The sequence below is a fragment of the Phalaenopsis equestris genome, unplaced genomic scaffold, assembly GCF_001263595.1.
Source record: "Phalaenopsis equestris unplaced genomic scaffold, ASM126359v1 Scaffold000973, whole genome shotgun sequence".
In the NCBI taxonomy this organism is placed as follows: domain Eukaryota; kingdom Viridiplantae; phylum Streptophyta; class Magnoliopsida; order Asparagales; family Orchidaceae; genus Phalaenopsis; species Phalaenopsis equestris.
Window position 1 is genome coordinate 1 of NW_018165412.1, and position 11,438 is coordinate 11,438.

Sequence of the window (11,438 nt, forward strand, 5' to 3'; positions counted from 1 at the left end):
TCTATTGTTCAAAGTGATGGTGATATAGATGGGATTGTTGTTAGTAGAATTCAAGTTGGTTGATTAAAGTGGAGGAGTGCTTCGAAACTATCATGTGATAGAAAAGTACCACTTAGACTGAAAGGAAAAATTTATAAGACAATGATGAGACCTACAATGCTCTGTGACGCAAAATGTTGGCCTTTAAAAAAGAAGTATAAAACAAAGTTACGTGTTGCTGAGATGAGAATGCTTATGTGGATGAGTGGCTTAACACTTAGAGACAATATGTGAAAGGAATATATGCGTGATAGAGTTGGTGTAGCTCCAGTGGCAGACAAAATTAGAGAGAGAGTCATCTTAAATGGTTTGGTCACATTAAACATTGACTATTTGATGATCCGGTTATGAGAGAATATATTTTAGACCCGACTTACGTTAAGAAAAGTAGAGGTAAACCTAGAAAGACTTGAGTTTATTGTATAAAAAATGATCTTAATTTATTAGAATTAAATGAAAATATGACACTTAATAGGATGCAATGAAGAAAAAGGATTTACGCAGCCTACCCCACTTAGTGAGATAAAAACTTGTTGTTGTTGTTGTATTGATCATAAAAGTTTCAAAAGGCTTAAAATTTTTCCCAATTTCCTATTGAACATATTGTTGATGTGCACAAGATCCATGGGTTGACTTAATTGAGCACAACATAAACAAAAACAAATAAGGTTTCACAAAAGCAAACTCAAAACATCCTCATGAAGTGTTGGATGTCAATCTTGAAAAAAGTGAAGAATCAAAGATATTGATCAATAGTTCATCATGTAAAATCAAATTCATCACATCAATCCCATTTTTTTTTAGGATTGCTAAACCATATATGTTCATTCCAATAAATTGCATGTTTTACATTGTCTGAATTTTCTGGAACTTAACTTTTTGAAGGTCCCTATAAGAAATCTTTCAAATTTTAAGCAAACCATTACTTTATTGCTTGCATTGAATCTCACATTTCTTTTGTTCATATTTACAATATATTATCATAATTAGCATCCTGCTTTCTGCAATTATTTTCATGTAATTCATGCATGTGTTACATAAATGAATGTCAAATTTGTTAATTATTGACTCAATAAAAAGTTCAACAAGATCTATAACTTTTCTAGGTTGATATCTTTTGACTATTTGAATTGACTCAAACATATAAATTTATTAATAAATAAATTATATTCTAACTCAATCATACATTATTATAAATCATTCTCTTTTATCAATCATTGTAAAAGATCAAGAAAAAGTTTGCTAACCACTTCATTTTTCCATCAATTATGGGATATAAGACCAATAATTTTTTTTAGTACAATTTTTCATAGAAATTTTCATAAACATAACAAATTTCACATATCTATTAAACACAATTGTTTTTTTTTGTTGAGAAATTTACATATAGCACACTATTCTCATATATTAACATATCTCACAACTAAACTTACATATTTACAAAGAACTTTGGTGCTTTAAACCTATGCATAATAAGATGTATTTCACATTTAAAAAGTGGTAAAAGTGCTATTTATGATGTGATATTAAAGATTTGAGTGCTATGTATGTAAATACAACCGTTTAGAGATATGTAAATAAAAAAGAATTGTGTGCTATGTAGTAAATACCCCTTTTTGGGGTAAAAGTATGCAATTATTAACATGTCAATAAACTACAACTTGGCTATCTGCAACCAACCATACAATTATTACATGGAATAAATGACACATTTTAGAAAAGTAACCCACCATTATTTCATTTTTGGTTGTTTCACATGTTTTGCATCATGGAGCTATTCAAAATAAATCTCCTTTTGAATTTGCCAGCAATATCTATCATCGGTTATCACTATACTTTTATCTTGACTAACACAAGTTGCGACACCACCAATAGTGTTACTTCCTTCAGATGCAGTTGTCTTTTCTTCAAACACTTCATGGCTATTTCATAACAAACTCTTCAAATTCATAATAAGGACATTTAAATACATACCACAGAACTCTTATATATTTACATATATAATACCTAAACATTCATATTTACATACATACCACTCAAATCATTAGCATCACATAAGAAAATATCACAATCATGATCTTCTTAAAAGTGAAATATATTTATTCATGCAAAGGCTCGTGACGCCAAGGTGCTATAAGTGTAAAAATCCAACTTTGGGTGTCAGACATGTAAATACATAAGAATTGCATGGTATGTATGTAAATTTCCATTTATAATATTACTGCATTCTACCAGCCTCCATTGCATCCTTTGCCATTGTAGACTTAGCTACCTGACTACCATTTTACCACACCCCCTATAAAACCCTAATTCAGAGTAGAGACCCAATTTAGAGGCCTGTTTAATCCCTAAGGTCCACCTAGTGAATTACACCATCAAGTGATATATAATGAATAAGTCCACCAGTTCAATTAGCCTACTTTCCTATCAATTTGCAGTCAACCGAAATAGCTCATCAAACAAACTACACAAAAACAAAAAACAAAAAACAAAAGAAGGAAAGAAATCACAATTAAGAATAAACTAAATAGCAACTTCAAGGAAATATTCATTAAAAAAAAACATAAAGAAAATAAGAGCTAATCCTATCAAGAAAGACTTAGAGAGCAAGAGAACCAACTTTGATTCTTCCTTAACCATGCTTTAAGAAGAAATTTATATTAACCAGGAAAACAATCATTATTAACACTCCCGCAAAACAACACACCATTGAAATCAATTGGAACCGAAACAAAGTGAACAACCAAACTACAACATGTGCTGATATGGGCGGGAAAGAAGCATTTTCATAAACCCTAAAATCTTAATTGTTGTGCACATAAAAATGTGTCAACGCTGATCTTGAGGAGATCTAACATCGAGAAAGAAGAAATAACAGTAAAGAAAGACCCACCGATAGAAGACTAAGATGCCCGCTTATCCAACCAGATGCAACCACCCGAGCCAAAGCTAAAGATCGACCGGATGTAGCCGTCAGAGCAAAAGCCTAAAGCCGACCGAATAAGGAGAAGAATAAAAGGATGACCGATTAATCCAAATTAGCACTAATCAGACTAAAACAAGACAAACAAGCATTTGAACCAATCACTTTAAGAAAACCAACCAAAGGCAACAACCTACTTTCTGATAGATCCAACTCGAGGAAAGACCCAATTTCTTAATAACACCAGCTATACCACGGACGCCTCTGAGGCTACTCATTAGGTATCAAGAAGTGACGATACAATAGAGTCTTATAGTCATCCTATTGGCTCTCCTCATTGAGGAACAATGTATTTATTGAATTATAATAATTCACCCTCTACCCGAATGTCTTTCTTGCTCTGTCATAGGAGCTTCACATCTAGAAATCGAGGGTCGACAGTCATACTAGATCAACTCATTGTCAAAACCTAGCCGATCAAATCAGTCTTGTGGACTCAAAGCTAACTAAGCTCGGTAGACCGACAATACCGACTCAGTTTAATCGATTGAACCGGCCTTATGAAGCCGAAGCCAAACATGATTAGATGACTAAGCTAGAGAGCAGTCATGCGATAGAAACTTATATATATAAAATACTTAAAATATCATGTATAGCTCTCAATAAAGTAGGGGTAAAAATATAATATCACTATATTGTACATTTATAACCTCTTCTATATAAGTGGGAGATCATTTTATGAGAATAGAAAGAATAGACAAGAAGAATTAGTGTTCATTACTGTTCACTCCTCTCTTTATTTCTCTTTTTTTCTCCCACTCTATTCTTTGAAGTGTGATTTACGGACAAATCAGGATTCGACGTGCCGAAAACTAAACAAATTAAAATGCTCAGATTAAACATAAAGATTGTGGTGGGTTAGGTGATCTGAGAACCTTCAGACGATGCTCTTGTTCTGACTGGCAAGATTGCTCTCCTTCCATTCATGAAGATGGAGTGACTGCGGAGCTCAGAGGAGGAAGACGAGACAGAGGAGAATCGGATATCTGGGCATGAACAATTTATGGAAGGGAAGCAAGACCGGATACACTGTAGCGGTAGCAGAGTATACGCGGCCATTATCGCTCTGCTAGTCTGCTCCAATGGCCAACGCCTCAGTGGGTAAGGCTCAGAAAGGATTTCTTTTATAGATTTACATAATTACTATCTAATCCTTATATATTTTTATTTTTAATATTTATTTATATAACATTTTATTATCATAACTACATGAAAAATTGTAATTTTTTCATTTTTTTAATAAAAAAAATTGAAGTTGTATTTAATTAAAATGTAAAGTAAATTAGTTTTCTTTTTTTGAAAATAAACTGAAATTTGTTAAAACGGCTTATGCTTACGAGAAAAATTTGCGTACCTAACAAGTTCGCAGGGCTGCGTATATTTAGGGTTATAACGAGGTTATAGGGAAGTTATAGAGGTTACATCTTTTTTATATCCATGTAACCTCCATATAATCTCCTTGTAACCTCCATATAACTCAAATATATACAACCCTGCGTACTTGTTATATATGCAAATTTTTCTCTATGCTTACAGATTTTGCAAAAATAAAAAATATATTTAAAAATTATTTCATATTTTTTATTCGCGTCAAATCAAAAATAGAATTTATGAATTTAATTAATTATTAAATATATATTAATTAACAATAAAATTGATTGCAAATTTAAAATTAAATAATTAGTAAGTAACATTTTAATTAAGATCTAAAATATTTTACAATATTAGACAATTATACTTCCAAAAAAACTGTATGAGCGGCATCAAGTCTTTAACATTTAAATGTTAATTTATAATTTAACATAAATAATTTCTAATAATAACTTCCACGAACTTTGTTAAACAAATATTTACAATATTTTAATTTTTTAATTAAATTGATTATTAAAATTATTATTATTTAATATAATAACCTTTTATGACATTTAAATTCATCTAATATCATAATTTTTTTTTTAATAAAAACGTAAATTTATTTCTGCATTTATAAAGAAAACAAGCAAAAATCACAAAAAAAGAGTAAGTTTCTTCTAAGAGTTTGTTTGATTTGTTGAAAAATAGAAAATAAAGTAAAAATAAATACATAAATTTGACATTTTGTTGTTTGGTTATCATTAACATTAAAGTAAAATTTAAATACACAGAGTTTATAATTTTCAAAACAGTTAACAACTTGACATTAAAAATACAGCCAAAATCTAGCCCAAACTCAAATTATCATGTGTAGGGGTATAAACAAGCCGAATATGAGCAAGCCTAAACTCAACTCGTGTTCGACTCGTTTATATTTAAACACAAAACGCGTGTTCGTGTTCAGCTCGTTTGCTTAGCGAGCCGCCGCACACGAGTTGTTAGTGAACAAAATCATTTTGACAACTCTAATCACGCAGTCATATTATAGTTTACTTTAGGGGCAAATTTTAAATCTTAATTATTTATATTAAAACAATATTTAAATAATAATTTAACATATTTTTATTTTATTTTTTTAATTAAAAATTTTAATGATTATAAATCTTTGTAACCTTATAGTCAATTAATTTTTTTCAAAATACTAATCATCAATAAATATATATATTATTGGTGCGTAGTACTTCGAACCAAAACGACCAAAACACGAACGAACAATTTTTTGTTCATGTTCAATTCGTTTAATATATTGAATAGAAAAAAATTATCTGTGTTCCGCTCGTTAACTTAACGAATGAATCAGAGATCAGCTTCTTAACGAGCCAAACACGAGCTGTTCGCAAACAACAGACTGTTTTGACAGCCCTAATCATGCGTGACTCCTTGCCTTAGGGGCTACCTCACGCTTCATTTCTCATAAAAGAGACCTCCATCCATTTGCTTCCTAACAAGGTTTTTCTCTCCTTCCTTCTCTGTTGCCTTGCAATACCCCAAAATTTATAATTTCCAATATCATAAATTTAAATAACATATTTTATAATTTGACAATGATCATTAAAAATAAATAAATAAATTTAGTGCGGCATATTATATTAAAAAAAATAAAAAGAAACTTAAAATCTAATTCCCAGAGTAATTTATGAACAATGTGAAGAGCTTATTCTTACAACTATTTCCATAAGCTATAAGAGACTTCATTACACATCCCACAACTTCTTGTAATCATCACAAATTCTTCAGCACTTCAATAATTTTTTTTTTTTTTCTGCAGATAAATCAGCTTATTATTAGCTACAACAACAAAATCATCAGTATTTACACATAAGCCCATAATTTGTAGAAAATTTCATAAAATAGAAGCTTAATATTGGGAAGTAAATTGAAACTGTAGTACTGCTCCACCAATACCCATGGTTTCCTGTTCTTCTGGTACTGGCAAACTATAAATTACAAATTGAAATGTGATTATCAGACATTGAAATTAAGCCATGAAGAACAAGTATATAACTAAGGGGAATTTACATACATACCACACAATTTTATGCATTTACGTATCCAACACCCAAAGTTTTATATTTTTCACTTTTAACACCTGGGTGTCATTTTATGGTATGTTAAAGACTTGAGTGGCATGCATGTAAACGTGAGTTAAGGTGGTAGATATGTAAAAAATATTTCTGCAACTTTCGTTGAGAATGGGAGTATTAGGTACAAACCAGCTCTAGAGTTTTGACTGAGGGACCTGGTTCTGTGTTTTTGCTTTCCGAATCAGAGCTTCTTGTGTTAGTGAAACAATAAGCTGGACAAAAATATGAAGATGGCTGAGTGTTCTTCACAAAAATTTAGAACTTGTTAGCATGGGGTTCGTTCTAATCGTCAAGCTTATAGAAGTATCAAAATAGTCCCGAAACTATTTAAATTGGGGTTGAAATAGTCCTCATTGAGGAATATTAGAGCTCAATTTTAAAATATTCAGGGACTATTTTGACACTTCTATAAATTACGAGACTGAAATGAGCCCGCGTAAATAGTTTAAGACAATTTTGACACTTTACTCATTTTCAAAAACATGTTAATTTGTTTGTATTTTTTTTAAGGTTAAAAACAAACTAGACACATACTTAAAAATAAAAGAAAAAATAAACATAAAATTGATCACAAATAAACCCTTAGAAAATGTTGATGATTCATTTACCTCGCCTTTTTGGTTAAACATTCGTCCGGTGACGAATCCTCGTCCGCCAGAGGCCGAAGGGCTCTCTATCTATCCAAATATATGAAGAATACAGAATAAGAGATTTGATAATTATAATTTTACATAAAGCAAACAGTGGATATAAAAAACTACCACAAACAATAACCAGTCGTCAGCTTTGACAGATCTGTGGAACCACATCCTGAAAAACATAAAATTGTTACCATGCAATTACATACATAGGACTCGAACTATTTACAAACTAGCACCCTCTTTCATCCATTTTGCAAATTCTCACTCAAATATCAAAATTCACTGTAAAGCCCCAATCCAATCCATAATTTTCATTGTTATCAATTACCGGAAGATTTGATGGTGGCACGTGTAAATGCATCAATTTGGTAGTTAAAAAAAACCGAGCCGAGTCTGGTAGAGTATGTAATGGAATGGATTTGGATAGGGCGAATCATACGTTGTTCATGTTTAGTTCGAGCTTGAGTCGAGCTTTCACTTATACATTCATATTTGACTTGCTTTAACTTTTAACGTTCATTCTTGATTTATATTTGGTTTGTTTATAGGTATATTTGCATAAATACCACTCAATTCCCAGGTGTATCTAATACCTAAACTTCAATTTTTACATACATACCACCTTATCTATGCATGGCGGGTACATTTCACTTTTTAAAAGTTAAGCAGGTGGTATGTTTCATGCGATTTGAAAATTTTGGGTGGTATATATATAAAAAGCAAAGTTTAAGTGTTAGATATGTAAATACATAAGAATTGAGTGACACGCATGTTACTGCTCTTTATTTATATTAATTGAACAAACTAAAAATTCAAACAAGTACTTAATTATTCAATTTAAATTTATGATTTGTACTTAATTTTTCATATAAAACTAATAAACAAGCTAAAAATTCAAATGAATATTTGCCAAGTTGTTATCAAATGATTTTATAAATTTAAATAAATAAACAACTAAATAAATTTTGAAATTAGCTTCTAAGAAGTTTATACCAACTAGCATACAAATTATCAATAAGCTTTCTTACAATCAGTAACCTTTCTTACAGCTAGTATACAAATTATCAATAAGCAAACAAATGCAAGCTTTTATAGGTTAAGGATGATTTAATATTCGAAAGCTCATCATTTCATCACCAATTAAAATTAGGGAGATTTCTTAAGAATTCAACGGACAGATAAACTGAAGCCCTAAGAAGTTTAGTCCAATAAAACATCTACAGGTATTGTACTGCAAGCCCACAAAAAGCAACCCATTAGCAAGCATGCAATAAAGAGAAAGAACGACTTATTTTTGAGAGTTTCACTGATCAGCGTGATATTTTTTTTTCTTGTATTGCTGTAGTTTAGAAGTACGAGAGAGTTTCATTGATCAGCGTGACCAATATACGCTCTTTTCATGTTAAAAAAAAGAGTGACAATTCTGAAAAAATGTTAAAAAAGTCATAGGAAAACTCATGCTACTAAAACATCATTAATCATAAAGGTAATTTGAAATTTAAGCAGTCCGCGGAAAAAAGGGTGCAATTACATTCGTAGAAAAAAATTCTAATGTATTTATACATCTCACATATGAACTTTCATATTTATACGCATAACACTCAAATTATTAATATCACATAAAAAACAGCACTATTACTACTTTTTAAAAGTGAAATAAACATTTTTATGCATAGGTTTAAAATACTAAAATGCTACGTAAATATGAAAGTCTAGGTGTGAGATATGTAAATACATAAGAATTGTGTGCTAGTTAAGTAAATGTTCCCCAAGAAAAAAACAAGGACTTGTTTTTAAGAAATTTTCTCTGACCAATGTGACCTATATTTACGTCAAAATATAGCTACAAAAAAGCGAATGATGCTCATCAAAAAGAAAAATAATTCTAGAAAAATGTTGTTAGCAAAGTTATAAAAAAAACTAATGCTACAAAAAAAATATATAATTCAAAGTTTAAGCAATCCACAAGAAAAAAAAAAAGGGGGAACAACCAGAGTAAAGAAATCATACGAGTGATCCAGACTGAGCAATGCAGTCTTGAGACCTTTTTGCCTGTGAGGATCTAGGCTAACGCCAGAGAATATGAGATCTGAAGCATATGCCACAACGCATCTGCATCACAATATTTTTAGCTTATCAGAGAGTATGATAAAATAAGATTATAAAAATAACAACCATAAGAATATACGTTAGAGATGTTAAGGGGTTGTTTGGGATCACATTTGATATTTATTTTTTATTTTATATTGTTTTGTTTATGTTATGATTTAAATCAAAATATGATTGATATGATATAACATGCTTAGTTGTTTTTAAAGCACTCAAAATAATTTTTAGATGTTTTGAGTGTTTTTAAAAATAAACTAATTTATTTTTAAAAGTAGAAATTAAAACATGCAACAATGTACCAAACAAACATGCTTTTAAAATAAAAGCAAAAAAAAAAAAGTGTGAAAATATGAGAAGATTGAGTTCTTTTCAATATTCACTTCTCTTATGTGGGTCAGCCATCACCTCCAAATCTTTGAGGATATGATTGAGAAATCTTCGGAAACCTTTAACTGGTTTATTCTCATCTTATTTTACGTTTTTTTTCTATTTTTTTATTCAGAATTTTTTATTTTTCTAATTTAGGTTAAACATATTTGTTATGTTTGTAAATAAGGAGAGATTAGTTTCCCTATATATATGTACACTATTTTTGAATAATAAAGAGAGTAAATTTCCGAACCAAGTAATCTACATGGTATCAAAGCTTGGGAACAAACCCTAGCTTCCTCCTTTTGTTGGAACCCTCCAACAACCACCATAATTTCCTTCTGAGAGCTGTCTGTGATGCGGGCTTCAAAAATCTCTCCCAACTACAGGCTTCCCGCATCTCTACAGGCAAGCTTCCCAAAGCTCTCCCTGTCACAGGCTGAAGGCTATCCTAGAGCAAACTCTTTTGCATATGTCCACAAGAAGTTGCTAAGAGTGCTCGTCATTCATCCTATTGAGCGGTTCTTATGGTTTACTATTTCTTCTGGCCTCATTAAGCACCAAAATTTGTGAGAAAGAACTCATTTTTTTTCCATTATGATTGATGTTTAGATGTTTTTGTTGGCATCACTTTCTGATGTCACGAGTGTAGGTGTCCGCTTGCACGACTCGAGATAATTTATGGTTCGTCCATAACATCCCGTAGCTTAAGACACCCATTCGGAACTCTCTAGCACATGCTCGGTGCACATAACTAAGGTTGACTGGGATTTAGCCTTACCGGGGAGAACCCGCTGTCGAAGGGGCTTCTTCAAGACACAGAACATATGTGCCGCCCATTCTAGTGTTTAGAAGTCACCGCACGTTCCTCTAAAGCCAAATGTGGCCATGGAAAGTCATGGAGTCCTCCTACGCACATTGCAGGGAAATTAGGGTCTGAACCGACCAACCAGCACCGTGGCTTAAGGCGACCGTCGATAACGAATCCCTTGGTAAACGATCGATAAAAGTGTTCATTTTTGAAGTTGTGGGAACATATTTCAGTCTTATGTAGTCTCCCACAACTTTCAGATTGAAGAAACCCTCAGCCGGACATTTTCGGTGAAAATCGGGGTCTGGGGGCCCGTCGGCATCCGAACCCCCAATTCGGAGCTTCCAAAATGTTTATTGTAAGCTACAGAGTCGTATCCTAGCGACACGCACCTTTCCATAGCTTTCGGGTCGATAAAAACGGTCATGTGGACCACCGGGCCCAAAATTAGAGTCTAGACCGTTGGGGTCGTATCCGGCCCCTAACGGTGGTTCTCGCCCCGTACGTTGCACCCCCAGTGTCCATTCGGACGTAGAGAGGTCCATACTCATCCTGGGACACTTCCTAGAGGTTCGAGTAGGGGTGTAAACGAACCGAACACGAACGAACAGAGTTTGTGTTCATGTTTTATTCGTTTGAAATTTAGTTTGTTTGAAATAAGCTCGTGTTCGAAATTGTTCGTGAAGTCACTGTTCGTGTTCGTTTCTTAACGAACGAGTCGAACACGAGTCGAACACGAACGACGAGCCTGTTTGACATCCCTAATATTAATATATATAAATAATATATTATATTAATTATATAATTTATATTATATAAATATATAATATCTATATAAGTAATATTATTAATATAGTATATTAATATATTATTATTATTTATTTATTATATATTATAATTTATAAAATTTAATTTTTTAAAATACCATAAATTTTTATATATAATTATTTTAAATTATTTTATATTTCGAACAATAACGATTCGAACAC

The 11,438-nt window shown here is 31.7% G+C and overlaps 1 protein-coding gene across 2 annotated transcripts in view; it reads right to left on the reverse strand.

Moving 5' to 3' along the window:
• Nucleotides 1-6,648: 6,648 nt before the first annotated feature.
• The window catches only part of LOC110032560 (acyl-CoA thioesterase 2), a 51,342-nt gene continuing 46,552 nt past the window's right edge, over nucleotides 6,649-11,438 (reverse strand). For both annotated transcript variants that reach the window (XM_020736227.1, XM_020736226.1), the window contains 4 exons: nucleotides 9,171-9,272; nucleotides 7,281-7,329; nucleotides 7,128-7,196; nucleotides 6,649-6,731 (listed from right to left, as the gene is read on the reverse strand). In XM_020736227.1, the coding sequence (XP_020591886.1) occupies nucleotides 6,654-6,731; nucleotides 7,128-7,196; nucleotides 7,281-7,329; nucleotides 9,171-9,272 (298 nt within the window). In that variant the 3' untranslated portion in view covers nucleotides 6,649-6,653. The remainder of the gene's footprint in view (nucleotides 6,732-7,127; nucleotides 7,197-7,280; nucleotides 7,330-9,170; nucleotides 9,273-11,438) is intronic.